This window comes from Lentinus tigrinus (genome assembly GCF_003813185.1).
Source record: "Lentinus tigrinus ALCF2SS1-7 unplaced genomic scaffold L226scaffold_53, whole genome shotgun sequence".
Taxonomy (NCBI): Eukaryota; Fungi; Basidiomycota; class Agaricomycetes; order Polyporales; family Polyporaceae; genus Lentinus; species Lentinus tigrinus.
Genome location: NW_027137962.1, coordinates 48,924 through 76,178, shown reverse-complemented (window position 1 = coordinate 76,178; position 27,255 = coordinate 48,924). Strand labels below are relative to the sequence as shown.

Here is a 27,255-nt window from a genome sequence, read left to right as displayed (position 1 = left end):
TAAGGATTACTTTGAGATAACAATTATCCACAATGCACAACAATTCATCACAATCTGGGACAACTCTGAACAAAGTGGGATGAGTGAGTACTCTGAGTGTTACATTAGACACTCATGCACATCATGTTCTACACGTATTTTTGTTGTAATTTATCAGGACTTATCTAGCTGTAGCTACTGACAAAGTGGGATAAAGTTGAGCAAATTCCGACAAGTAGTAACAAATTATGACAAGAGCTGGCAAAGAGGTGTGGAGAGAGACAAGATATGGTGAATGATCATAAAATGGGTCTGGCATAGACAACACCGGACAATGTTGGGTCATTCGTGTTGAAAGGAGGTAAGAGCCGTGAAATGCCAACAAACTTCGGATTGTCGTAAATGTTGCACAATTTATTCCTATAAATCCCCTCATAGTACTTGGCCTTTCGAGCGCCTGTGAGTCCCGGCAATCTCCGACCAAGTCTTCCCTCTTACCACCGTGAACGACCGCCATGCTTGAGCTGGCACGGACCTCAAACCACCAGCTCCTCACGATAGTAGTATCAAGACGGATAGGGTGATCTTTGCGATGTATTCCGCTTACACAAAGTCAGACCTTGAGACTGTGTATACATGCCACGAAAATAGCAGCAATCCACCCCAAACTCCGTAGGCCAAGCTCTCCCCTCTCCGCCTATTGATGCAAGTTCCTTCCTTTTCTCTCTCCAGCCGCAGAACGCTGACTCAGGCTCCTAGGCTGTAAGGCTCTCTGTTGTCAGCGCACACCATGAGTCAGCACCCCAAGTTCGTTCGCTGCGCCCGATCGGGAACATCTACTGGACGCGTCGTCGACAAGCAGGCGCAGCACGACTCTCGAAACGTCCCGCCTGCTGTGATCATCATCATAGTCCCTGATGACAGTGTCGTAGTCAGAGCGTACGCGGCGCGAGCCTCCACGCCGTCCTCCGAGGTTGGTTTCTTGGCGTACGCTGGCGCGGACGTCGCCCACCCGCATATAACACACTGCGAGCTTCTTCCAAAGTGTCAGAAACCTCGAACACGTCGTTGCGAAGATGTTCCTGCTTACAGCGCTTATACTCTCCTCATATTTCGCGTCAGGAATTGGGGCAAACCCGACTACGAGCCATAGGCACTCCGCTGGCCCACCACAGGTGCGACTCGATCGTGCGACTGTCGTTGGGACAGTCAATGGTTCGGTCGAGAGCTTCCTTGGAATCCGATACGCGCGCCCTCCGTGAGTACCGATATCATTTGCTCACGAGCTCTCAGTTCTATGCTGACGGTCGACTTGCCTTGCAGCGTTGGGGATCTTCGTCTTCGGCTACCTCAACTCATCGATTCCTACAACGGAACTATCAACGCGACCGTGTACGGAAACCAATGTTTCCAGCAGGTGTCGAGCTCACAGCCAGACTTGCCTGCGGAGGTTGCTCAGAGTTTGAGCCCGCTGCTCGCGACGTTCTCTGGGAATGCGGATGTCGGGCAGAGCGAGGACTGTGGGTTGTTGCTCCATGCTGTCGGACGTGAACTTGCTGATGCTGTCCCCGCGCAGGTCTGAATCTCAACATTATTCGTCCAGCAAACGTATCTACAGACGCTAAGCTTCCCGTTCTGTTTGTGAGTGTCGCCGCGAATGGGAAGAGTGCTGGCTACATACTGATTGCGTATGCAGTGGATCTACGGCGGTGGCTTTGCAGATGGATCTAACTCAATGTAAGTTTCGCAATGCCGGATCGGTTGGAGCGGAGCTGGGGACATCATACTTACCACCTGTATCAGACCTGGGTACAACGGCACCGCGATCGTACAGAGGTCTCTCGATCTAAATCAGCCAGTGATCTATGTCGCCCTGAACTATCGGTGAGCCTATGTTGCCCTTACTCAGTGCGCAGGTGTGCTCATGCCACCACCAGACTCAGTGTCTTCGGCTTCCTTGGCGGGAAGGAAGTTCAAGAAGCGGGAATTGGGAACCTTGGCCTCCAAGATCGTAAGGCCCTTGATTCTTTCCATCATCAGCATGTGTTATAACAAGTGTTTGCCTCAGAGCGTGCCGCCTTGCGCTGGGTCAACAGATACATCTCTGCGTTCGGTGGCGACCCATCCAAGGTCACGATGTAAGCCTTCTGGTGAAATCTGCTCGCAAAGCGTTATACTGACAAGAAATCCATAGCTGGGGAGAGAGCGCAGGGTCTAGCTCGGTATTTTTCCAGCTATACGCGAATGACGGCAATAATGAAGGCTTGTTCCGCGCGGGGATCATGAGCTCCGGTTTTGCTTTGTCTACGGGAAACATCACCGAGATCCAGGGCACGTACGACTCCGTTGTCGACCAGGTCGGATGCTCGAACGCTACGGATAGTCTTGCCTGTCTGCGCAGCGTCCCGGCAGACACATTCCTTGCAACGGCGAACGACTTCCCTACGTTCACGGATTACACGGTATGTCGTGAACTTCTTTTCTCTGATCTACGCGGTTTCATGTCAAATAATTCCTCTAGGGTCTCGTGTCTCAGCTATCGCCACGCGCAGATGGTACCTTCCTCACGACACCACCATACCAGCTCGTAAATCAGGGCAAGATAGCTGATGTGCCGTTCATCGTCGGTACGTCTCACGCCACAGTAATCCCAATTGCTTCTGACTCTTGAGGTAACCTCTAGGCGACGTCAAGGACGAAGGTACCATCTTCGGGTTCGGAAGCCTGAACGTCACGTTCGTATAATACATCCCTGTTTGCAGGACTTGCCAGGCGCTCACCCGTCTGTACCACTCTACAGCACCGACGACGAGGTCGCGAGCTACGTATCCGAGCTCTGGTTTCCGGGCTCGTCTACAGCGGATGTCAGCCGTCTGCTCCAACTCTACCCTTCGGATCCCGCTGCAGGCTCCCCGTTCGACACCGGCGACGCGAACGCGTTCTCTCCGCAGTACAAGCGCATAGCCGCGCTGACGGGCGACTGGTTCTTCAACGCGCCTCGCCGTCAACTCCTCGATAAGATCTCCACAAGACAGACTGTGTACAACTTCCGTGCGTGTTTTCTCTGCTCTGCATACTCATCCATCTGAATCGCGCATGGCTGCTCGCCGAAATCTGCACAGTGAGCGCGAGGGCAAACTTTGCAGGCGTAGGCTATGTGAGTCGTACATCCGAACCCTGGAACTGCGCGGAGGCTGACGTCTTCTACTCACTCAGCCCCATACGAGCGATCTCCTGAACGCGTTCGGGCCTGGGGACATGACGGATTACTTTATCCGCTTTGTCAACGACCTTGACCCGAACGGAGCGACTGGGATCCATTGGCCCGCGTACAACGCCACCGCCCGCGCGACGCTCCAGTTCAACGACGGGGACGTGCCGCTCAATATCACGGTAGACGATCAGAGGCTGGCTGGCACGGACGAGATGAGTTCTTTGATTGGACGGTTCCCGATCTAGTGGGCATATGATGAGGAGAATCCGGGCACATACTAGTACGTACGCCCGTCTACACCGCTCCTGTAATGAAACGCGCTGCCATATCACTAGACAGACCTATTTATGCGCTGGATGGCTCCCGTCCTCCAATGCCAAGAGATCGCCAAAGGCTCAGCCTCGTTGACTATTCGTCCGCGGCGAACGTGCTTCCTGTCACATGACTGAACTCAGAAGTCATCCAGCACATCGCTGCCGTGTTCTGGCCTCTTCTATGTGCTCTCAAGAGGCGCATAATATGGGTCTTCGCTCTTGGCAACTGCGATCACGCTACATCTTGCGAATCTCGCACGCGCGAGGCTGGGACTCGGACGCGATTGGAGCGACGGGCCAGCATTGCATCTACTGCTGCGCTTCCGACGTAGACGGCGCATACAAGCTACTGGAAAGTTATGTGTGTCTCGCATGCATTTACAGTCACTGTTGTACTTGCTCACAGGCCGAGGGCCCGTCCCGTAGCGTCGCTACTCTAGTGCCTCTCTCCCGTCTTGTCAAGAATGTCTGGGATCCAAACTGCGATTGACACACCTCTGACTCGTAGTCTTGACATGCACAGGACCCAAAGGCGCATATAAGCAGCCCGCAGGTAGGGGTGGGACCCGCAACATTAGAACAACATCGACACAATGATCTCCTTCACCAACCTTCTACTCTCTCTCCTGCAACTGCGAACCATCACCGCCCTAGTTACACGCAGGGATGCCCTGCGAACTAGTCCGACTGTGCACCTCGACCATGCGACTGTGGTTGGGGTGAGGAACGGCTCGTTGGAGAGCTTTCTTGGGATCCCGTACGCGGAACCTCCGTGAGTAATGTCCTTCGTTTGCCTGCCACATCCTACTGACCGCATTTGTGCAGCGTTGGCGACCTTCGTCTGAACCTGCCTCAAATGATCGAGACCTATAACGGGACGCTCGACGCGACTATGTATGGGCATCCGTGCATACAGTCGGGATTGGATATGCTTGCAGGTTTCCTACCCGAAGTCCTGGAGGGTTTGGAGCCACTTGCGGACGTCTTGAGCGTCAACGCCAACGTGAGCGAGAGCGAGGACTGTGAGTGGGTCGTGTCTTGTGCACCGCTGTTCTTCGCATACTCACTTCCCCATGCGTCTGGGTAGGTTTGAATCTGAACATCGTCCGTCCTGCGAACATTCCCGCGGACGCCAAGCTCCCTGTCGTAGTCGTGAGTCTATGCGCTATGTGCCAAGCCGTCTGACTCCTTACTCAGATTGGCTAGTGGATGTATGGTGGAGGATTCGTCTCAGGATCTAACGCCATGTAAGCTTCAGAGCTCCCGCCCGTGATCTTCACATATTAAACTTGATCATTCCCTGACAGATCTCTCTACAACGGTACTGGCTTTGTCCAGAGATCCATCGAGATGAATGAACCTGTGATTTACGTCGCCTTGAACTATCGGTCAGTTGATGACTCTGCTGTCCCTCGCTCCGCCCAACTGAGAGCTCACGTTTGTCTAGTCTACACGTCTTCGGCTTTCTCGGCGGAAAGGAGATCAAGGATGCCGGCGTTGGAAACCTGGGGCTGCAAGATGGTAAGATGCTGAGCATACCCGTCAAACCAAGACTGATAGCGATATTCTTAGGGCGCGCTGCGCTTCACTGGGTCCACAAATTCATCCCTGCCTTCGGGGGCGATCCGTCGAAGGTTACAATGCGAGTAACATGCACTCTTGCGCTGATTACTGATGGTACTAATGCCATACACAGCTGGGGACAGAGCGCAGGCTCTATCTCGGTCTTCTTCAATCTATTTGCGAATGGCGGAAACCCCGAAGGCCTGTTCCGGGCCGGTATAATGAGCTCCGGTACTGCCGTCCCGACTGGGGATATCACCGAGCTCCAAGGGGTCTATGACGCTGTCGTGGACCAGGTCGGATGCACCAATGCGACCGACACGCTTGCCTGCTTGCGTACGGTACCTGCAGATAGCCTGCTGAATGCGTCGAACAACGTGTCCTCCAACGATGTCATTCCATTCCTCCCTCGAGAAGACGGCGTATTTGTTACGATGCCGCCGTTGCAGCTCCGTTCGAGGGGCAAGATGGCAAATGTTCCCTTCATTACGGGTACGTTCTTCGCTTAGGGTGCTATGATATGATCTTTACTAACAACTACCAAAGGCGATGTCAAGGACGAAGGAACTTTCTTCTCGTTTAGCATCCTCAACCTCACGTACGTGCCGTGATTCCTTGCTGCCGAATTTCTATCCATGCTAATGAGATGCTCAGCACTGACGAAGACTTCGCGAACCTCTTCCCGCTGTGGTTCCCGGGCTCCTCGCCGTCCGACACGAGCGCTCTTCTTAGATTATATCCTTCGGACCCTGCTGCTGGCTCTCCATTCGACACCGGAGACGCGAACGCCTTTTCGCCGCAGTTCAAGCGCTATGCCGCGATGCAAGGAGATTGGATGTTCCAGGCGCCGCGGCGTTCCTTCCTTGAAGCGGTCTCTGCCAAGAGAACCGCCTACAACTACCGTTCGTTCTCTTTTTCCGTGATTATGCGCGGACGCTAACGAATGTTCGTTCTCAGTGAGCGCGCGTGGCAATTACCCCGGTATAGGCGACGTAAGTCCGGATATGTAACCTACCCTCAAACTTCGTCGACTCACCCTCATTGCATCCAGTTCCACGGTAGCGATCTTCTCAACGCGTTCGGTCCTGGAGACATGACGAACTACTTTATCCACTTCGTCAACCATCTCAATCCCAACGGGGCTAGCACCAGGGTGCACTGGCCGACGTACAAGCCGTCCACCCGGTCGACGCTCCAATTCAATGAAGGCAAGGTACCTATCAACGTCACGGTCGACAACTGGAGGTTTTCGGCTATGAAGGAGATCAGCTCCCTCTCGTCGCGCTTCCCGGCGTAGTCATAGATCTGAGCGCGCACCGGAATTGGTCGGACCAGCTCCGGATCCCTCTTGGTGTGTGTTCTCTAGACCTTCTTTAGTGAGGTTCTTTCGATGCCGGTCGAGATCCGCCTCGTGTTCCATGAACGGCAACAATAAATGTGTCTCTGATTGATCAGCTTTTCTTGAGCAACATCCAACCATGCTAGATACCCTGTGCCAAACAGTATCGCGGTAAGCCTGATATGTAGACACTCGGCGCGTCGCCCGCCCCGCCCATCAAAGTCGTCCCGGAAGCGAACTACGACTCACGTCCTGACGGGCTGCGCAGAGTCGTGGGAGACTCTCAGGACTCGCAGCGGCTAACCTGTGCACGAGTTCGGATTCGGAGACTTGTAACTACGTCCACCATGGTGCTCTTCACGGGCCAGACTCTACTGTCTCTCTTGCAACTGTGGAATGGATGGCGACAGACTCCGGTCCCGAACAGCAATATAGCAACTTTGCAACTCGACGGTGCCACTCTAACTGGCGTCAGGAACGGTTCTCTGGAGTATTTCCTTGGAGTTCCATATGCGCAACCTCCGTGAGTACTAGTCTTTCTCGCTGGTTTTGCGGTGTGTTATTTACTGTTATCGTGGCAGTGTCGGTGACTTACGTCTCAGGCTGCCCCAAGTCATCGAGTCCTACAAGGGCACGCTAGACGCAACTGCGTACGGGCATCCGTGTCTCTCGCAACCGCTCGATATTACCGCAACGTTCCCACCTGAAGTCATGGAGGGTCTCAAGCCGCTGTTTGAAGTCATGGGTCTTAGCGCGAACGTCACAGAAAGCGAGGACTGTGCGTGAACCTGTGACCAACGGCTTGGGGATGCCGTGCTGACTTTGGGTGGGACTTGGTCAGGCCTGCATCTCAACATCGTGCGTCCGGCAAACGTGTCCACAGAGGCGAAGCTTCCTGTCATTTTCGTGAGTCTTTGTCGCTCGATGTCATGCACGATATCGCCTTAAGATGACCCTGCAGTACATACACGGCGGAGGGTTCATACAAGGCTCAAATGCAATGCAAGTTACACTTTCCGTCTCCTCGAGTTCCCCCTATAGTTTTTTTTTCGCCACAGGATAATATACAATGGCACCCGGTTTGTCGAGAAGTCCATTGAACTGGGTGAACCGGTGATATACGTCGCTTTGAACTATCGGTGAGTCCGTCTGAGTTCTGCTAGCTTGTTGCGTGCTCACATACTCCTGAAGCCTGTACGTCATGGGTTTTCTCGGAGGACGGGAGATTAAGGAGGCGGGTCTCGGGAACCTTGGTCTGCAAGATCGTGAGCTTGTTCAGTTCACTACTCGGTTCAGGGACAATGCTGATTCCATCCGTCAGAGCGTGCTGCCCTTCGTTGGGTCAACAAGTTCATCTCCGCCTTCGGCGGGGACCCGTCTAAAGTCACGATGTAAGCCCTACCGTTTCCTGTTCTCGTTGCAATTGATAAGTCTGACAAAATAATTACAGCTGGGGCGAGAGCGCAGGCGCCATGTCCGTCTTCTTCCACCTTTACGCAAACGGTGGAGACCCTGAGGGCCTGTTCCGCGCGGGGATCATGAGCTCAGGCTTCGCGATCCCGACCAAAAATATCACTTCGACTCAAGGCGTATACGAATTTGTTGTGGGAAAAGTGGGATGCGCCAACGCGGATGACACCCTCAAGTGTCTGCGCACCGTGTCTGCGGATAGCCTGATTGCTGCGGCGAACGAGCATCCCGAGGGCATGCCTGCTTACTTCCCCCGTGAGGATGGCTCTTTTATCAGCATGCCGCCTATGCATCTGCCTTCGATGGGAAGGATTGCCAACGTACCCGTCATTACTGGTATGAATGGCATCATAACATGGTCTATCATTCTCACTGATCCCTTTTGGACTCCCAGGCGACGTGAAGGATGAAGGGACACTCTTGGCATTCTCTGCCCTCAACATCACGTCTGTCCACCTTTCTTTATTCAGAAGTAATAATCGCCCTAACCAACAAAACTTGTCTTACAGTACGGACGACGAGGTTCTGAGCTACTTATCCCAGTCACGGTTCCCGGGCTCTTCACCCACTGACTTCAACACCCTGCTGGAGATCTACCCTTCCGATCCGGCCGCGGGATCTCCATTCGACACTGGGAACAAGTATGCGTACTCTCCGCAATTCAAGCGCATTGCAGCAGTCCTGGGAGATTGGCTCTTCCATGCGCCGCGTCGCTTGTTTCTCGATCAAGTCTCCGCCAATCGGACTGCATAAAACTACCGTGCGTCCTTTCTGTTCCAAGATCTACCCATACTGACACGCGTCTTGGGTTACGCGCAACAGTCAGCGCCCGGGGTAACTTCCCGGGATCAGGACATGTAAGTGCACGATGTCCCTGTGTGATGTGAGACCCCTCTCTAACCGCATGTCATCCAGTTCCATGGCAGCGATCTGCTCAATTCGTTCGGCGGTGGGGACATGACCGATTATTTCGTTCGCTTCGCCAACCACCTCGACCCTAATGCGGAGAAGGGAGTGCAGTGGCCGCCTTATAACTCCTCCGCCCCCTTAACCCTCCAATTCAACGAGGGCAGCGTTCCACTGAACGTCACGGTGGATGATCAGCGGGCTGAAGGCATGAACGAGCTCACTTCTTTGGTTCTGCGATTCCCCTTCTGATGCATGTGCCGCTCAAGTTCCCATTACGATATTGAAACGCTCAACTGATTTTTTCTTGATATTCTGTACGCAGAGCCTCCGTGGGGTGTCATCGAGTCTGTTCTTGCGATAGGCTCGCATGGTGGGTGTTCAGTACGTTCAGTATGCATTAGTGGCGTGGGAATACTGGGTCCACGTAGCCTCCCACTGGCTGCAGCCTGATCCTGTCCGCCCTTCCTTTCAGTCTGCCTCCAGCATCTGGTGCAATCGATATCGTCAGACTCAAATTGACTTCTCCGCTTGTTCTTCAGTGGTACGAGTCTAGTAACTACGGAAGGAAACTCGCATCTGTCAATGTCAACGGAACCTCTCACGACCGCCAAAGCTGCGGATGCGCAGTGGCTCCGAAACTTTCAAATACAAGAGCGGTAGCCTGGACTATCGAGGCCAGTCCGAACTGGCAAGTAGCTACTGATATTGGCTCTCTATGCTTGAATTCATACTCTAACACAGATGTTTGTGCAACTGGGCTATCTATACTGATCAGGCCGACGTATATGAGCCGTCGCTCTAGATCGCTCTCCTGCGCATCTTCCCGCGCACTGTCTGCACCACACTTTGCAATACATTGCGGGAAACTAACCATTGCTACCATGTGACTGCAATGGAAATGACTCCCACTTCGTGCCGTAACATGCCGGGGCGCATATAACCCGTCCACCATTGCAGATGTTCGCCCACACCATTACGACGAGATCGACGCCATGATAGCACTCTTTCACTTCATCTTTCTATTTCTGCTGCATTCTTGGAGTGTCCTTGGAGCGGATGTGCCAACTTCCTTGGTCTCTTCCACTCCGTCCGTGCGACTCGGCCCTGCGACAGTACTTGGCACCAGGAACGGCTCGGTCGAGAGCTTCGTCGGAATTCCTTACGCGGAGCCTCCGTGAGTACAGATTTCATTGACGAAGCTGCTTCGCTAACGGCTGCCTTGCAGCGTCGGAGACCTCCGCCTGCGATTGCCTCAACTTATCGAGTCCTACAACGGGACGCTGAACGCGACCACGTATGGACACCCATGCCTCCAGCAAGCGTTGAATACCCTCGCGGAATTTCCTACAGAGGTCTTGAAAGCCTTAGAGCCGCTGCTTGCGTCTTCTTCTGGGATGGCTAACGTAACGGAGAGCGAAGATTGTACGTGGCTACTAATGGATGCGCTGCCGGTTTTGAACGAACCTCTTTGCTTCCACAGGTCTATATCTGAACATCTTTCGCCCAGCAAACATGTCTCCTTATGCCAAGCTCCCCGTTCTATTTGTAAGTCGCTTGATTTTACAGTTCCTGACGTGATACTCAGAGCCTGCGCAGTGGATTTACGGCGGGAGCTTCACTGACGGCTCGAATGCTCTGTAAGTGTCATTTTCAGTTGCGCGAACTGCGGCTCATTTCACCTCCAGGCTTTTCTACAATGGTTCCGCAATTGTTGAGAGGTCTATCGAGCTCAACAAGCCCGTCATATTCGTGGCATTGAACTATCGGTGAGCTTTACTCTCCTCTATCTCCGTCTTGTCTGTGCTCATGGGCACTAGTCTGCACGTATTTGGCTTCCTTGGTGGTAAGGAGGTCAAGGAAGCGGGTGTCGCGAATTTAGGTCTTCATGATCGTGAGTCACATGTGTCTTTTGTCGGCCACATCTTTACTTGTTATCCGCGACATCAGAACGCACCGCTCTTCGCTGGGTCAACAAGTTCATCGTTCCGTTCGGAGGCGATCCATCCAAAGTCACAATGTGTGTGCTTCGGACTTCTTTCCTTAGTCATGTTCGCACTCATAGGGCACGTAGCTGGGGCGAGAGCGCAGGATCAATTTCTGTGTATCTTCACCTCTATGCCAACCAAGGCAACCCCGAAGGCCTGTTCCGTGCGGGTATCATGAACTCTGGCTTTGGTGTCTCGATCGGAGACATCACGGAGGTACAGGACACGTACGACTTCGTCGTTGATCAGGTCGGATGCTCAAATGCGAGCGATACCCTCACCTGTCTGCGGCGTGCTACGGCCGATAGCCTGTTGGCTGTGGCGAAGACTATTCCCACCCCGAGCGGCAACAATCCGTTCCTCCCCCGCGTGGACGGTTCCTTGATCAAGACCTCGCCGCTGCAGCTACCGTTCAACGGCGAGATAGCGGACGTCCCGTTCATTACTGGTATGTCACATCGCCGATCGACTATCCTTGGCTGAGATTCCTGCTAGGTGACGTCAAAGATGAAGGGACCATACTTGTCTTTGGCGAGCTCAACATCACGTCTGTGCTCAGTCGTGTCCTTAGTCATTCCCGGGTTGACGTATTCTTACTCTTCCAGCACAGATGAGGAGTTCGCAAACTATGTATCACAAAACTGGTTCCCCGGTTCGACTCCTGCAGACCTCACCACCATTCTCCAGCTCTACCCTTCCGATCCCGCCGCAGGCTCTCCCTTTGATACCGGGGATGCGAACGCATTCTCGCCACAATACAAACGTCTGGCCGTGGTGTTTGGAGACTGGTTCTTCTATGGGCCTCGTCGTCTGCTTCTGGACGAGGTGTCTCCCAAGAGAACAGTCTACAACTTCTGTGCGTCTCTCGCCTCTCTCGTTGACTGACTGTCGAGAAGTTGCTGATGCGAATTGCACCTCAGTAAGCGCGCGGGGGAACTTCACCGGCATTGGCGACGTGAGTATCATAACTGTGAAATAACTCTGATTCTCGCAATTGACTGATGGACTCCATGCAGTTCCACGCCAGCGACCTCCTCATCGCGTTCGCACCTGGGGACATGACGGACTATTTCATTCGCTTCGTTCATGACCTCGACCCGAATGGGCCAAGCGGGGTGCAGTGGCCCCAATACAACTCCAGCGCGCGCTTGACTCTTCAGTTCAACAATGGCGACGTTCCGCTGATCGTCACTGTCGACGATGAGCGGCTCGCTGGGACTGAAGAACTCACTTCGCTGGCGCTCCGCTTCCCGCTCTAGTCTGTCGATGCACTGTGCAGGTGTGGGAGATGTTTCATAGAGACTTCCGTCCACACGTGTATAGTACAACGCATGCTTCCTCCTGTCAGCGGAGAATTGGATCCTTGACAGCTGGTTCCGACAATTCCAGCTGAAAATGAGTTGTGCTACCCTCGTTCTGAAAGTATTTGCCAAGTCCGACTTGGTACCGTGAATTGTGGCACTGATGAAATAAGCTCACACGTAGCCCTGACCCACATGCGTGGACTCTCAGTGAATTGAAGATCTTCTCCGTTGAAGTACACGCAGATCTTTAGGACATGAGGTAAAAAAAGGGACTAAGAGGAGAGCGGGGCCGCAGCACGAGAGAGCGGCTTAGTCAGCAGGCGCGGACGAGAGAGCCGCGCGTACTCTAGCGGAAGGGTTCCACGACCACGACCACGATTAGTGTATCCTGCAAGACTCGGAATGCAAAGGTCTAACGGCTCGACTGCTTCAACCCTCATTGCTCCTATCGTGGCGCGAAGTCCCGAGTCAGTCGACGAGCAAGGGTGTCACTGCCGAACGTTCGGAGCGACGGCCCCGCAGTGACTCAACGTCGCGGCTCCCGAATCGATACCAAGCGGCGAGGGCGGTTGCATCCTGGTACATATACTTACTGCGCTGGGCCTCCGGTCTTTATTACTCACCGGCGCCCCCAGGTACATCTCGTCAGCATGCTTCTCTCTGCCACGAATCTGCTCCTGCTGCTGTCCTCCTGGCACCTCAGCGCGCTTATCTCGCCAACCGCGACCGGTCCGCGTGTGCAGCTCGACCAGGCCAGCGTGCTTGGTACCGTGAATGGTTCCGTCGAGAGCTTCCTCGGTATCTCCTACGCAGAGCCTCCGTGAGTCGTCATTCTCCTCGCAATTTTGCGGGGCAATGCTGACTGCCACTGCCGGCTAAATTCAGCGTCGGCGACCTCCGGTTCCGGCTCCCTCGACTTATTGACGCGTACAAGGGCACCATAAAAGCTACCATGTATGGAGATCAGTGTATCCAACAGGTAGGGATGCCCAACTTGCCCCCGGAAGTGCTGCAGGCCATCGGACCATACATGATGCGGTTCGCGTCTGATTCGAGCGTGCCTCAAAACGAGGACTGTGAGTGACTTTCTTTGATCCAATATCATTATACTTCAGGGCTCTAATCACGACATGGGTGTGTAGGCTTGACTCTGAATGTCATCCGTCCTGCGAATATATCTCCGGATGCCAAGCTGCCTATCCTTTTCGTGAGTGCGTTTCCTTGGGTACTACTATTCATTTAAGCTGACGAGTCGCATAGTGGATCTATGGTGGCGTGTTCGCAGTTGGGTCAACTGCGACGTGAGAATCGTTTATACCTCTGCGTACGATCGCGACAGTGGCTGACGATGATCGTAGCCCACTACATAACGGATCGGCGATTGTGCAAAGGTCTATAGACCTTGGCCAACCTATCATATACGTTGCTGTCAACTACCGGTAGGTCTTCGCCCTCTCTGCAAGAATCAACGTTTTGAAACCCTGCTCGCAGTCTCAACATCTTCGGTTTCCTCGGTGGTGCGGAAGTCAAAGAAGCGGGTGTTGGGAACCTGGGGCTCCAAGATCGTACGTCTTTCCACGCAGTCCCATCCAGTATCGATTCACGAGACTTCATGTAATAGAGCGAGTTGCCCTCCGCTGGGTCAGCAAATACATTTCGTCCTTCGGAGGTGACCCAACAAAGGTTACGATGTAAGTAGTCCTTCCGCACGTCCCTCCGTGGGCAGAAAAGGCTGACGAGTATACTCGTACAGCTGGGGCGAGAGCGCTGGAGCCATTTCGGTCTTCTCCCAATTCTTCACCAATGGAGGAGACAGCGAGGGCCTCTTCCGCGCTGGAATCATGAGCTCGGGATCTGCCGTTCCTTCAGGGGACATCACCGAGGTGCAGGGAACGTACGACTTCATTGTCGACCAGGTAGGGTGCAAGGGCACGCCCGACACTCTTGCGTGCTTGCGCACGGTTTCGACGGATAGCCTGCTTGCGGCTGCGGACAAAACGCCACCATTCGCGACTGGCTTCGTGGTAGGGTTATTTATGCTCATTCGACTGTGTGCATCTCTGGCTCGTGGCTGATGATGCGCTCTAGGACCTTACCACTGTGTATGCCCCACGCGCGGACGGCCTATTCGTCGAGGAAACCCCTCAGCGACTGGCACACCATGGCCAGATAGCCGACGTGCCCTTCATCATCGGTATACAGCACTTCCAGCTACTATCGACTCGTAACTCAAAAAGCGTTTGACAGGTGACGTGAAGGACGAAGGTCCACTCTTGTCCCTCGGCAACCTCAATATCACGTACGCTTTTTGCTTCCCTCTGCCAATTCTGGAAGTTCACGCAGTCATCATAGTACCGATGATCAGTTTGTCAGTTATATCTCGCAGAGTTGGTTCCCTGGCGCGACTGCTGCCGATCTCAAGAAGGTCTTGGAGCTGTACCCTTCCGATCCCGCTGCAGGCTCTCCGTTCGACACCGGAGATGCGAATGCGCTGACGCCGGAGTTCAAGCGCCTCGCAGCAATGAAGGGCGACTGGTTCTTCAACGCGCCTCGCCGTCGGTTGTTAGAGAGGTTCTCTTCTCAGCGTACGACCTACAATTTTTGTGAGTATCTCTCGTTCTATGCTGGATGTCTCAGTGATTGAGGTGGTTTGTGTTGAATAGTGAGTGCACGCGTGAATGTTCCTCCGCTGGGATACGTAAGTGGGTTTCAAAAGCCAAAGTCAGTCCGCGACACTGACTCACCCATCGTCTACATAGCCTCACGGACACGACCTATTGGTCGCCTTCGGGCCAGACGACATGGCCGACTACTTCATCCGATTTGTCAACAACCTGAACCCCAACGGAGACACCGGGCTTCAGTGGCCGACATACGACACTACTGCCCGCGCGACGCTCCAGTTCAACGACGGTGCCGAACCGCTCAAGATCACGGCTGATGATGAGCGACTGGTGGGGATGAGCGAGCTCAGTTCGCTCAGCCTACGCTTCCCATTCTGATCAGGCAGCATACCTCGCAACGATGTGTACCTGAGCCATTGACCATGATTCATGAAGTCACGAGCGCACACTAGGAACTCAATTTGATGATGCTTCTCGTGTCTCCAGTTTTCGGCGGCCTTCATGCCGTTCCCCTTCCTTCCTCGCAAACGATCCAAGCCTCGATCGTCGATGCAGTGGATATCCGCCGATCTCAAGGATGCCGGCGGACACGGCACACCCTTCTCCTCCAGGTCAGCCGGTTGGACACGAGGTCGATGCGTTGACTACTACTGCTGAATCCATCTCTCCGCATGCGAGGGCGAGCTACTCAAGTGCGAATATAGGCGAGGTGCGTGACCATCACCTGATGGTTCAGATAATCGAGTACTAGTAGCGTGGCTTTGGATACCTTCAGAGTGGTGGTCATCCTTGGCCGCGTGACGTAGTGCTTGAAATGTCGGGGAGACGGGAGCTGCAATGTTGCCGACAAGCCGGTCATTGTGTTGCCTATATAGGGAACAACTTTGAGTCTACATACTGCCACCCTTGGTCGCCCACAAAAACCGGGATGGCTGTCTTCGTCTGCGCTCTCATTCTTCTTGCTCACGCTTGGGTAGGCTTTGCAGGCCCTAGTCACGATGTTCCTCACGTTCGATTGGATCAAGCAACCGTAGTCGCCACCATGGAAGGCGGCACCGAGAAGTTCTTGGGCATTCCATATGCCCAGCCACCGTGAGTGGCACTACCGCGTCGTTCTCCCGCTCACTGGCTGAGAATGATGATCCAGGATCGGAGACCTTCGTCTGCGTCTTCCTCAGCTGCGCAGCTCCTACAGTGGGACGATCAACGCGACCACTTACGGGGATCAATGTTATCAACAATCCTCTTCGAGCTCCACCTCCGTGCCACCCCAGATAGTGGCTGGACTTGTTTCCATGAACGCGGTCTTCGCGGCGAACCCGGACGTGCCATATAGCGAGGACTGTAAGTAGAAGCTACTCTCGTTGTCTGCCAGCACCTGCAGGCTGACACGAGTTTGTAGGTCTCAACCTGAACATCATCCGTCCAGCCAATATATCCGCGGATGCGCAGCTTCCCGTTCTGTTTGTACGTCTCGTCGCAGCATCGCATCTCGCACATATTGTGACTGACCTGGTGCATGTCTAGTGGATTTACGGGGGCGGGTTCACGAAAGGCTCTAATGCGATGTACGTACTCGCTTGAGTTGGCTTTCAAAGTACATGGTGCTGACATGGTGCCCCCACGAGTGCAGGCTCGCATACAACGGCACAGCGATAGTTCAAAGGTCGATCGACATTGGCGAACCTGTAATCTTCGTCGCAGTGAACTACCGGTACGGTACTTCATGAGTACCACATAGACGTCCAATGTCGCTCATGTATGCTCTGCAGCCTCCATGTGTTCGGCTTCCTTGGAGGTAAAGAAGTGAAGGACGCTGGTCTTGGGAACCTGGGCTTACATGACCGTGAGTCTCCAGCCATCTATGAACGCGGTCTCGTACTGACTACCTTGCAGAACGCGCTGCTCTTCGATGGGTACAGAACTTCATCCCATCCTTTGGAGGAGACCCCAGCAAAGTCACGATGTAGGTCTCCGTTCGCTCGTATACGGTTCTTAGGCTTACTTCAGACTCTCAGATGGGGAGAGAGCGCAGGCTCTTCGTCCGTGTTCCTCCACATGTTCGCCAACAACGGGAACACAGAAGGGCTCTTCCGCGCGGCCATCATGAACTCAGGCACCGCTACTCCCACCAAAGACGTCACTGAGGTTCAGGGCGAGTATGATTTCGTCGTTCAGCAGGTCGGGTGCTCGGGTGCGTCGGACACACTTGCGTGTCTGAGAACGGTACCTGCTGTTAGCCTGGTCGCAGCGGCGAACAATTCGGGCTCTCTTAACGGTTACCCGGTGAGCGCACAACGAGAACTAAAACAATGTTGCCAAGGTTTGACACGTAACGTTGAAGGCCTTAGGGGGATCGCCGTTCCAGCCTCGCGCAGATGGTGTCTTCGTGTCTCAGCCTCCACGACAGCTCGCAGTCAACGGGAAGGCGGCGAATATCCCTTTCATAATCGGTGAGGCTCACGTAAGTTCGATGCTTCGACCCGCGTCCTGACCCAGGCGGCCCTGTCTCTCAAGGTGACGTTCAAGATGAGGGGACTTTATTCTCGCTCTTTAACATGAACATAACGTACGTAATCGAGAATATATAGAATTCTCCTTCGCTCATGACAACCTGCAGAACGGAGGAACAACTTGCGAATTACCTGCGCACGTACTGGTATCCTGGCGCGCCTTCCCGGGACATCCAGATGGTACTCAAGCTCTATCCTGCTGACCCGGAAGCCGGCTCGCCGTTCGGCACGGGCAGCGCAAACGCATTCAGCCCACAGTACAAGCGCATCGCGGCGATACAAGGAGACTCGTTCTTTCAAGCGCCGCGCCGTAACTTCCTGGCTCGCTTCTCGTCCAGGCAAGCGACATACAACTTCCGTGCGTATGTCCTCTCTTAGCTGTGCGATATACCTAACCTCTCCTCTTCGCCGCTGAAGTGAGCGCACGCAAGTTCATCGAGGGTCTGGGTTATGTACGTGCATGGCCTTCGCTCTCCCTCCGCGTTCGTGTGCTAACGCGACACTTGACACTTGACACTTGACACAGACTCATGGAACGGACCTCTTCAACGCCTTCGGCCCTGGGGACATGACGGACTACTTTATTCGCTTCACCCACAACCTCAACCCGAATGGCCACTCGGGGGTGCACTGGCCTCCGTTCAACACTCACTCCCGGTCGACCCTCCAGTTCAACGACGGCGCCACCCCGCTCAACGTCACGAGGGACACCCAGCGCCTTGAAGGGACTAACGTGCTCTTCGACCTGAGCGTGAAGTTCCCTTACTGACTTCTCATGATTTCATGACTGTATCCGGGGTTGTGCAGCCTATATACTTCACAGTTATGGTAACACGAACAAGAATATTAATCCCCGTTACATCCACCTCAGCCTCTATCGCTATCACGGTTACTGGTTACTTGACTCCGCGGCTCGCTAGGACTGTCGGGACGCACGGTCCGTCGCGAACACTCAGAAAGGTGCCGTCTTCTCATGAATGGACGAGCGGAGAGCCTCCATGCATCGAATCCCGGCACCCTGACCAGGTGATCATCACCTTCCAAGCAAATTTACAAGTTGGCCAGGTGCCGTAACATGACAGAGCTTTTAGGCCCGGCAGCAGAACTTCGTCAACCCCCTTCTAACGCCGAGCCAGCGGCGAATATATATGTGCGTAGCTGGTACTGACGAAAGTCGATACCACACGGGAAAGTATGGTCCTAGTCGCACCGACACTACTTGCCGCTCTTCTATTCTTATCTGCTCATGTTATCAGAGCTGCAACGGCAAACGCGAGTGTCTTGGTACGACTAGACTCGGCAACGGTGATTGGCACGACAAGCAACGGCGTGGACAGTTTCCTGGGCATACCGTACGCGCATCCTCCGTAAGTGACCAGCTTGTACCGAATGCTCGATGCCTCTCCACTCACAATGAGCATTACTGGGAACGATAGAGTGAACGACCTCCGCCTCCGCCTTCCCGAGCCAATCGAACGCTACACCGGGATACTGGACGCCACGACCTTCGGGAACCAGTGCATTCAGGAGGAATGGCAGCTCCCTCAAGGGCTTCCGGATGAGGTCAGCGAGCTCGTCCGACCTATCCTTGCGCGGATCAGCCAGAGCGTGCCAAACGTGACCGAAAGCGAAGACTGTGAGTCAGAATATTGAGGTCTCGTGGAGTTCGTATTCATGGATACGTACCTGGAACCTTGCGGACGCCCTTGACTGGAATCTGGAAGGCCTGAACATCAACGTCGTTCGTCCAACGAACGTGTCGAAGGATGCTAAGCTTCCTGTTCTGGTAGTATGTGCATCGATTCTGTAGCCCTCAGAACCTCACGGAGACGTTTGCTCACGTGGGGCCTAGTGGATCTACGGCGGCGGTTTCACCTATGGGTCGAACGCAGTGTGAGTTTTCAAGTGTTCTCATCCTTATGTAAACACCGACCGAAGTCTCATCGTAGTCCGGAGTACAACGGGGTGGGTGTCGTCAAGAGATCCATCGAGCTAAATGAACCCATTATATGGGTGGCGATGAACTATCGGTACGTCTTCATCCGTCAATGGCTGAGATATGCTCACCATAGATTTCCCAGCCTCAACGTCTTCGGGTTCTTGGGAGGCGAGCAGGTGAAGAAGGCCGGCGTCGGCAACCTAGGTCTTCAAGATCGTACGCATCTCTTCTTCGAGCTGCGGTCGACTATCTGCTTATTTCGTGGGTACTTTAGAACGCGTAGCCCTTCGCTGGGTGAATAAGTACATCGCGTCGTTCGGTGGTGACCCGACTAAAGTGACAATGTGCGTATGCAGCGCCTCACACTGGTTAGATTGCTGATACGTTCCGGGCCACGCAGATGGGGCGAGAGTGCTGGTTCGAACTCGGTGCTCATGCATATGGCGACCAATGGCGGGAATACCGAAGGACTCTTCCGTGCCGCAATCATGAGCTCTGGATCCGCCCCGCCCACTGACGACATCTCGGACATCCAGGATATCTACGACACCCTGGTGGACGAGGTCGACTGCTTGAATGCGACGGATAGCCTGGCGTGCTTGCGGGGTGTCTCCGTGGAGAGTCTGAGTGCTGCGGCGATCAAGATTCAGAATGAGTTTGGCATGAAAGTGAGAAGTATATGTGACGTCGAGGACCGTAGACATGTTACTGATGACCCGTTGGTCCGATAGGCTCTGTACTCGTTCATTCCCCGGGCGGATGGAGTGTTCCTGACAAGACCTGCTGGGCAACTGGTATTAGAAGGCCAGGTCGCACACGTACCCTACATTATAGGTGTGATTGCGAAACTCCATCGGCTCTGTTGACCTAGCCACTTGGCAGGAGATGTCAAGGACAAGGGTACCTTGTTCTCGATAGGAGCTCTCAATATCAGGTCAGCTTTCCACATCGTTCGTCTTGAGAGCCTGTGCATGTTCACTCACCTAGTCGCGGGCGCACAGTACTGATGACGAGTTTGCGGACTACGTCTCGCAACAGTGGTTCCCTGAATTGACCGTTTCCAACCTGCAGGCACTCCTCAGTCTCTACTCATCGGACCCGGCGGCAGGATCGCCCTTTGACACCGGGGATGCTAATGCACTGACACCGCAGTACAAGCGTATAGCCGCGGTCCTGGGCGACTGGAGATTCCATGCTCCCCGCCGCCTCCTACTCGACGCAACTTCGAGAAGGAGAGACGCGTACAGCTTCTGTAAGGCGTATGCTGCCTGGGGCCACTCAATATGCTCATTGCTCCGCCATTCCAGTGTATGCTCGGGGAGGCCTTCCGGCTCTCGGCGTTGTGAGTATCACATCTCGAGCGTCAGCGACACCAAGGTAACCTGACGTACTAGGTGCATACGAGCGACCTCTCCAACGCGCTCGGTCCGGGCGACATGACAGATTACTTCGTCCGCTTCGTCAATCATCTGGACCCAAACGGACACACTGGGGTCCAGTGGCCGCTATATAATGCAACGTCACGCATAACCCTCCAGTTCAATGATGGAAGCACGCCCCTCGATATCGCCGTAGACAGCCAACGTTTGGAAGGAACAGAGGAACTCACCAAGCTCAGCCTTCGTTTCCCTCTCTGAATGCCTCCCTAGGTCCTCGTAAGCCTTGACCACAGTCTCTGATCCGGGCCGTCAGTCTGCTAGTATTGTATGTCTCAGTCGCAATATCGCTTCTCTAGTATCTTCGTCGACTATAGACATGCCATTTAGAGCAGCAATAGATAACAAGCAAGCAACAGGTCCCCCTAGGCGAGCCATGGAGTTGAAAACATTGACAAGCCGCAGCGTTTAGCGCTCGCTCAGCCTAATAGACGCCTTCGGACATCTGGTCCGATGCCACGTGGCCTACTCGTCCAAGTCACATCCTCAGCGACCTGCATACAACCTCTATTATACTCTGATGTTTGTCCAGGATCCAGGATGCACTTAGGTTTACTAACAGGTTCAGATTGATAGTCAATCCCATTCTTTTTGAAGAAAGCAGAAGGTTCGTCCGCTGTGTTGCATAGATGCTTATATGCCGCACCCCGCTCTTAGCGGCGTATCATACACAATGAATGTCCCTGCTGACTCTGTAAGTGGAAACTCCCTGCCTGTTCCGCTCAATTCATTGACAAATTCTCTGCCCTCCCTCGTTTGGATCATAGATGAAACTGTATCCTGAGACGCTGGTTACCACATGAGCGACGACGCTCAACAGGAGGGGAGGAAGACCGTAGTGGGAATCATTGTCGCGCCTCTCTCGGAGTCCAAGCTGTAGTTCCTTACTGAGAGGGCCTCTTATGGATACTCCGGCTACCAAACGGCTTGGCTGGTCATGATCAATCCAATTTGGCGCGACGACCCAGCAACAAACAGAAAGCTGCGTCCCGGCGGCGCTCGGGTAGGTCATAGGTATGTGTCCTGACGTTTGTATGATTTCGATGGAGTATCACATTACCGAGCATCGATTCAATAGAAACGAACGTCAGCCTGCCATGTAATGGGTGGCGTGGCGCATACCGTAGGCAGCTCTCTGCGCTCATCTGACAGAGAAGAACATGCTTCGGGAATCGCGCACCTACCAGATCCACAAGCGGCATAAATAGCCACATCATCATCATAGAGCGGCTTCTTTTCTTCCACCGCCCACCGCGCATCATATATATGGTGGCATGACAGGGGGTGGACGAGACCCAAGGCCCCACGAGATACCTTCGACATGCTCCTCTCCACCACGATTATCCTCCCACTTCTCCAGGCCTGGCTCGTATCTGGGGCTGGTGCAGTCCTGACAGACACCACCCTGTCGGTACAACTCGACCAAGCGACTGTGATCGGGACATCCAGCGGCCCCGTCGAGAGCTTCCTAGGTATCCCATACGCTCAACCTCCGTAAGCCCATATACTCTCATGTACTCACGTTGAGGCTGTCTTGTTGACCATCCACGTGAAGTGTTGGAGATCTTCGTCTCCAGCTACCCCAGCTCATTGACTCTTACAATGGTACCCTGAATGCGACAACCCTCGGAAACCAGTGCATTCAACAAGCGTTCGTCGCACCGCCCGGTTTGCCGCCCGAAGTTATCCAGGACATCACACCGTTCCTCGGCATGTTCAGTGTGAACCCGAACGTGACGCAGAGCGAGGACTGCGAGTGTTTTATTTTTTCTGTTATCAGAGCTGATGAAGGCTTACAACCACATACAGGTCTGAATATCAATGTCATACGCCCTGCGAACACGTCAGTGGATGCCAAGCTTCCAGTCTTGTTTGTGAGTTCGGATACGCCGCTTACGAGGAGCAGCGTACTTACGATGTTCACAGTGGATTTACGGTGGTGGATTTACCACGGGCTCCAATGCAATGTGAGTGGTACTTCTCTATCGGTGTCGTGAGCCTATCCTCTGACATTCGCTTGAATAGCCTCGCATACAACGGCACTGCGATCGTCGAAAGGTCGATCGAGCTCGACGAACCTGTGATCTATGTGGCGTTGAACTATCGGTACGAAGTAGTGCACTGTATGGCACAGAATGCTGGCTCATGATGGTTAGGCTCCACGTCTTCGGCTTCCTCGGTGGTCAAGAGATCAAAGATGCCGGCGTCGGAAACCTAGGTCTTCAAGACCGTAAGTCGCTCGAATACTTTTGAATACCGCAAGGATTGACTTTTGTTCCTGCAGAACGTGCAGCAATGCGATGGGTCAACAAGTTCATCTCCTCATTTGGTGGAGACCCATCCAAGGTTACCATGTAAGCGACTCGTTCTTCTACGATCCATCACGAATGCTCACTCTCCGGTAGCTGGGGCGAGAGCGCAGGCTCCATCTCTACCTTCTTGCACCTCTTCGCAAATGGAGGAGACGCTGAGGGCCTGTTCCGTGCCGGGATAATGAGCTCTGGGTCATCCGTTCCGACCGGAGACATCACAGAAGTTCAGGGAACCTATGACTTCGTAGTCGACGAGGTTGGATGCTCCGGTGCAAACGATACCCTCGCATGTCTCCGCACGGTCTCTACAGACAGCTTGCTCGCTGCGGCCAACAACACCCCTTCTTTTATTGGATTCCAGGTACGTTTGCGACCAATGTTTGTCAGGTAGATAGAGCTGACTTATTGGATGCAGGGCTTAGCTACTCCGTACATGCCTCGCGCTGATGGGGTATTCGTCACGCTCCCTCCTGGACAGCTGTCTCTCAAGGCTGAGATGGCGGACGTTCCGTTCATCATCGGTCAGTGCGTCTATCTCACATTGACTGGATCCCACGCATGCTCATCCTCCCCAAGGTGACGTCAAGGACGAAGGGACGCTCTTCTCTCTCGGGAGCTTCAACATCACGTGCGTCTCCGGCTCCCTTTCTCTCCACTATATACTCATCTGGACGCGATATCCTGGCTGCCACAGGGCGGGCGGCGAGTTCGCCGCGTACATCTCCGAGAACTGGTTCCCTGGCTCGTCTCTCGCCGACCTCAACAAGACGCTGGCGCTCTACCCGTCCGACCCTGCTGCGGGATCGCCGTTTGACACGGGCGATGCGAACGTGTTCACCCCAGAGTACAAGCACATCGCGGCCGTGCAGGGCGACTGGTTCTTCCAGGGACCTCGCCGGCAGTTCCTTGATGCATTTTCTGCCGACCGGACCACATTCAACTTCCGTACGTCTCTCCTTCCCCCTCAACGAAACAATCAGGAGCTTGACTGAGTTGTCTTATAGTGAGCGCACGCGGCAACTTCTCAGGCGTCGGTGATGTGAGTTTGACGCGACTGTCACCTTGGTTTCGAAAATCCATGACTACTCATCTGACGAACCCTCCTCTAGGCACACACCACGGACCTCCTGAATGTCTTTGCGCCAGGCGACATGACAGACTTCTTCGTTCGGTTCGTGCATGACCTCGATCCTAACGGCAATTGTGGAGTGCAATGGCCGCCATACAACACCAGCGCGCGTGCGACACTCCAGTTTAACGACGGTGACGTGCCTTTGAATATTACCGTGGATGATCAGCGCTTGAATGGGACGGACGAGCTCACGTCACTCAGCCTGCGTTTCCCGTTCTGAACAGGCGCAGCCTTCTTGACTTGCACTGTACGACTAGTAACAACGGAATATACTGTATGTCCCCCTCAACGCCTCGGCCCGAAGTTCCTGATGGCGCTTCAAACCCGAACTCATCAGCGGCGACGCTTGTGTAATCACTGCCATGACTGCCGCTCGCCAGCATCCCGCATCCTCCTGGACGTCTATGTTTCCGACAGTATTTCTTGGAGTTTCACTCAGACGCCGAGATCGTGATGAGTCATGGGTCGCCATTCGCGGCAATGCGGATCACCCAGTGGCGATTAGCCAGGAAGGACGGTCACACTCCCCTCCTTCTCCGCATTTACTCATATATAATAGGTTTCCGATGCGACTACGCTTAGTCTCCGATTCTCGAGCTTGAGCTTGGCTCGTAATTGCTGACTGCTGACATGGTTACTTTTGCAGCGACTTTGCTTCTGCATCTCTGTGCTGTCAGCGCGCTCCGCACTCGGTGGAACCCAGGTGTACAGCTCGACCAGGCGAATGTAGTCGGAAGACCTGAAGGTTCGACGGAGAGCTTCTTGGGGATTCCGTATGCCCAACCACCGTGAGTAAAGACCACCTTGCACGACATGATCGCGCAGACAAGGCTGACCCCAATTCCTCAGGATCAGGGACCTTCGCCTGCGCCTTCCCCAGATCATCACCTCTTACAACGGCACGATAAACGCGACCTCGTTCGGGAACCAATGCATCCAACAAGCTGCACCGCTCGGCCCTAACATACCCTCCGAGGTGTTGCAGGGGCTGAGCGTCCTCGGCACAGTGTTCGACACGAATGTGGACGTGCCGCAGAGCGAAGACTGTGAGAGGTTCTTCTGACCATGGTGTGCGACGCATAAGTTCATTTGCAATCTCTGTCAGGTCTGAACCTGAACATCATCCGTCCTGCCAACGTATCCAGGAATGAGAAGCTTCCTGTTCTGTTTGTAAGTGATCATGTCAACTCCCAAGTTTCAGCGCTGTCCGTCTTGTCTGATTCACACGCTGCTTCCAGTGGATTTACGGAGGCGGATTCGGCGATGGATCAAATTCCATGTGAGTTGGCATCAGGGCGTGCATCTCCCGAGCCTATTGATAGCTGAGACACTTACAGGGCCGAATACAACGGTACTGTAATAGTTCAGCGGTCCATCGAGATCGGAGAACCCGTAATCTGGGTGGCTGTGAACTATCGGTGAGGGACATAGTCGAAATGCAGCAGCTCTAACACGTACGGTTCGTTATATGCAGTCTCCATGTCTTTGGCTTTCTGGGTGGTCACGAAGTGAAGGAAGCCGGGCTTGGGAATCTCGGTCTCCACGATCGTGAGTCTATCGGCACTACCAAGTAATCCTCATGCTTTGTCTGAGATTCTGCACAGAACGGACTGCTCTTCGGTGGGTGCAGAAGTACATCCATTCGTTCGGAGGCGATCCGGAGAAAGTCACCATGTGAGCTTCTCCTTCTAGTGCCAGTCTTAGCCGGAATTGACTGTGGGCGGCGGTGTAGCTGGGGAGAGAGCGCAGGAGCCATGTCAGTGTTTCTTCAGATGTCCGCCAACCATGGGGACCCCGGAGGGCTCTTCCGTGCCGGAATCATGAGTTCAGGCTCGGCCATCCCCGCTGGGGACATCGACTCAGACCTGCAAGACACGTATGACTTCGTGGTCCAGAAAGTTCAATGCGCGAACGCGACCGACACACTTGCGTGTTTGCGGACTGTTCCAGCTGCAGCTCTCCTCGATGCCGCGAATAACACCACCTCGGTCAATGGATTTCAGGTACATGCGTGCCCTTCTATTCTGATGCAGAGGCTCAACGTATCATAGGGCCTAGCCACCCCATATATGCCTCGTGCAGATGGCAAGTTCGTGACCGTACCACCTCAAGAGCTCGTCGAGCAAAGGACATTGGCCAAGATTCCGTTCATTATCGGTACGTAAGTACCCTGCCTGAGTAGGACTACCTCTCATACCTTCCGCAGGTGACGTACAAGACGAAGGCACACTATTCTCTCTCGGAAACCTGAACATAACGTGCGTCCACAGCCTCAGCGACACTGAATCGACTTCATCGCTCATGATGTGCTTCAGGACAGACGAGGAACTTAGCAGCTACCTCAAGACATTCTGGTTCCCGGGCGCATCTGATAGCGACATCAAGGAAATGCTCAAACTCTACCCTTCCGATCCCGCTGAAGGCTCGCCTTTCGGTACAGGCCAGATGAACGCGTTCACGCCCGAGAACAAGCGCATCGCAGCCATACAAGGGGATTGGTTCTTCAATGCGCCTCGGCGGCGGCTCCTCGACAAGTTCTCTTCGATCCAACCTGTGTACAACTTTTGTAAGTACCACTTCTTTTTCGGAGGCTATGCGAAGGTTCTGACGTCGTGACCGTGTTCCACAGTGAGCGTACGACGAAACGTCACAGCTCTAGGTTATGTGAGTGCATGACAAAAGTTGTCTACAATAGCCTTCCGCTGACTCAATTCTAACACAGGCTCACGGAACCGATCTCTTCAACGCATTCAGACCAGGGGACATGACAGACTACTTCATCCACTTCGTCAACCATCTCGATCCGAGCAGTGCCTCCGGGGTGCAGTGGCCGAGGTACAACTCCAGCGCCCGCCTCACCCTCCAGTTCAACGACGGAAACGTGCCTCTCAACGTCACTGTGGACAACGCGCGACTGGCTGGAACGAGCATGCTCGCTTCCCTCAGCCTGCGCTTTCCATTCTGAAGAACAGGCGCCTGACGTGTGGGTATTAGGATAGCACGCGCGTGTACTTACCTCGGCTATCCAACGTCATCTACCAGTTTAGATCAACACCTAAAACCATCCATCACTCAGAGGTATCCTCGGTACGGCCTCAAGCTCCATAACGCCCATGACTCATAGCGACTCGCCCGAGTTTCCGAGACCACTCGGAGCCGGATCACGCAGTGGATGCTCGCTAAAGTGGAGCAGCAAACCTCCTGCGGATGTGCGAATATATA

General features: G+C 54.0%; 9 protein-coding genes across 9 annotated transcripts; all 9 read left to right on the top strand.

The window, feature by feature from the left end:
- Positions 1-935: 935 nt before the first annotated feature.
- On the top strand, positions 936-3,545 carry L226DRAFT_310697 (alpha beta-hydrolase). Its single transcript, XM_067673795.1, has 14 exons — positions 936-1,237; positions 1,303-1,499; positions 1,556-1,620; positions 1,676-1,716; positions 1,783-1,863; positions 1,917-1,990; positions 2,048-2,117; positions 2,174-2,441; positions 2,501-2,606; positions 2,663-2,714; positions 2,780-3,030; positions 3,102-3,136; positions 3,196-3,473; positions 3,529-3,545. The coding sequence occupies exons 1-13, from the start codon at positions 1,056-1,058 to the stop codon at positions 3,436-3,438; spliced, it is 1,665 nt and encodes a 554-aa protein (XP_067529506.1). The 5' UTR covers positions 936-1,055; the 3' UTR covers positions 3,439-3,473; positions 3,529-3,545.
- A 388-nt stretch (positions 3,546-3,933) lies between these two features.
- L226DRAFT_310685 (carotenoid ester lipase precursor) lies at positions 3,934-6,501 on the top strand. The gene is made up of 12 exons (XM_067673794.1): positions 3,934-4,279; positions 4,333-4,529; positions 4,595-4,659; positions 4,714-4,754; positions 4,815-4,895; positions 4,955-5,028; positions 5,080-5,149; positions 5,204-5,562; positions 5,617-5,668; positions 5,725-5,972; positions 6,028-6,062; positions 6,122-6,501. Exons 1-12 carry the CDS (start codon positions 4,101-4,103, stop codon positions 6,365-6,367), a joined length of 1,647 nt encoding a protein of 548 aa, XP_067529505.1. The 5' UTR covers positions 3,934-4,100; the 3' UTR covers positions 6,368-6,501.
- A 255-nt stretch (positions 6,502-6,756) lies between these two features.
- Positions 6,757-9,037, top strand: L226DRAFT_576001 (carotenoid ester lipase precursor; the record flags this gene model as incomplete). The annotated part of the gene is made up of 11 exons (XM_067685288.1): positions 6,757-6,932; positions 6,991-7,187; positions 7,251-7,315; positions 7,451-7,548; positions 7,601-7,674; positions 7,731-7,800; positions 7,860-8,215; positions 8,274-8,325; positions 8,389-8,520; positions 8,706-8,736; positions 8,795-9,037. The coding sequence occupies 11 exons, from the start codon at positions 6,757-6,759 to the stop codon at positions 9,035-9,037; spliced, it is 1,494 nt and encodes a 497-aa protein (XP_067529504.1).
- A 320-nt stretch (positions 9,038-9,357) lies between these two features.
- L226DRAFT_540242 (carotenoid ester lipase precursor) lies at positions 9,358-12,155 on the top strand. Its single transcript, XM_067681830.1, has 13 exons — positions 9,358-9,476; positions 9,530-9,962; positions 10,014-10,210; positions 10,269-10,333; positions 10,385-10,425; positions 10,474-10,554; positions 10,606-10,679; positions 10,736-10,805; positions 10,860-11,221; positions 11,269-11,320; positions 11,379-11,629; positions 11,694-11,728; positions 11,790-12,155. The coding sequence occupies exons 2-13, from the start codon at positions 9,781-9,783 to the stop codon at positions 12,030-12,032; spliced, it is 1,653 nt and encodes a 550-aa protein (XP_067529503.1). The 5' UTR covers positions 9,358-9,476; positions 9,530-9,780; the 3' UTR covers positions 12,033-12,155.
- A 345-nt stretch (positions 12,156-12,500) lies between these two features.
- L226DRAFT_310586 (carotenoid ester lipase precursor) lies at positions 12,501-15,277 on the top strand. Its single transcript, XM_067673793.1, has 14 exons — positions 12,501-12,656; positions 12,713-12,897; positions 12,963-13,153; positions 13,220-13,284; positions 13,338-13,378; positions 13,436-13,516; positions 13,569-13,642; positions 13,699-13,768; positions 13,831-14,101; positions 14,166-14,271; positions 14,325-14,376; positions 14,430-14,680; positions 14,741-14,775; positions 14,837-15,277. Exons 2-14 carry the CDS (start codon positions 12,728-12,730, stop codon positions 15,077-15,079), a joined length of 1,650 nt encoding a protein of 549 aa, XP_067529502.1. The 5' UTR covers positions 12,501-12,656; positions 12,713-12,727; the 3' UTR covers positions 15,080-15,277.
- Positions 15,278-15,472: 195 nt separating this feature from the next.
- Positions 15,473-17,984, top strand: L226DRAFT_540240 (carotenoid ester lipase; the record flags this gene model as incomplete). The annotated part of the gene is made up of 13 exons (XM_067681829.1): positions 15,473-15,793; positions 15,849-16,045; positions 16,104-16,168; positions 16,229-16,269; positions 16,335-16,415; positions 16,474-16,547; positions 16,598-16,667; positions 16,720-16,987; positions 17,046-17,154; positions 17,219-17,270; positions 17,322-17,572; positions 17,632-17,666; positions 17,741-17,984. The coding sequence occupies exons 1-13, from the start codon at positions 15,630-15,632 to the stop codon at positions 17,981-17,983; spliced, it is 1,650 nt and encodes a 549-aa protein (XP_067529501.1). The 5' UTR covers positions 15,473-15,629.
- Positions 17,985-18,587: 603 nt separating this feature from the next.
- On the top strand, positions 18,588-20,968 carry L226DRAFT_617184 (carotenoid ester lipase precursor). Its single transcript, XM_067686993.1, has 12 exons — positions 18,588-18,850; positions 18,939-19,003; positions 19,067-19,107; positions 19,164-19,244; positions 19,296-19,369; positions 19,428-19,497; positions 19,554-19,821; positions 19,885-19,987; positions 20,036-20,087; positions 20,155-20,405; positions 20,461-20,495; positions 20,548-20,968. The coding sequence occupies exons 1-12, from the start codon at positions 18,604-18,606 to the stop codon at positions 20,788-20,790; spliced, it is 1,530 nt and encodes a 509-aa protein (XP_067529500.1). The 5' UTR covers positions 18,588-18,603; the 3' UTR covers positions 20,791-20,968.
- A 601-nt stretch (positions 20,969-21,569) lies between these two features.
- L226DRAFT_310506 (carotenoid ester lipase precursor) lies at positions 21,570-24,321 on the top strand. Its single transcript, XM_067673792.1, has 14 exons — positions 21,570-21,603; positions 21,668-22,083; positions 22,145-22,341; positions 22,399-22,463; positions 22,516-22,556; positions 22,615-22,695; positions 22,746-22,819; positions 22,874-22,943; positions 22,995-23,262; positions 23,317-23,422; positions 23,478-23,529; positions 23,596-23,846; positions 23,906-23,940; positions 24,011-24,321. Exons 2-14 carry the CDS (start codon positions 21,911-21,913, stop codon positions 24,251-24,253), a joined length of 1,656 nt encoding a protein of 551 aa, XP_067529499.1. The 5' UTR covers positions 21,570-21,603; positions 21,668-21,910; the 3' UTR covers positions 24,254-24,321.
- Positions 24,322-24,418: 97 nt separating this feature from the next.
- Positions 24,419-27,161, top strand: L226DRAFT_310500 (carotenoid ester lipase precursor). Its single transcript, XM_067673791.1, has 13 exons — positions 24,419-24,821; positions 24,883-25,079; positions 25,139-25,203; positions 25,272-25,312; positions 25,371-25,451; positions 25,508-25,581; positions 25,638-25,707; positions 25,766-26,036; positions 26,085-26,190; positions 26,240-26,291; positions 26,349-26,599; positions 26,663-26,697; positions 26,756-27,161. The coding sequence occupies exons 1-13, from the start codon at positions 24,664-24,666 to the stop codon at positions 26,996-26,998; spliced, it is 1,644 nt and encodes a 547-aa protein (XP_067529498.1). The 5' UTR covers positions 24,419-24,663; the 3' UTR covers positions 26,999-27,161.
- Positions 27,162-27,255: the final 94 nt, after the last annotated feature.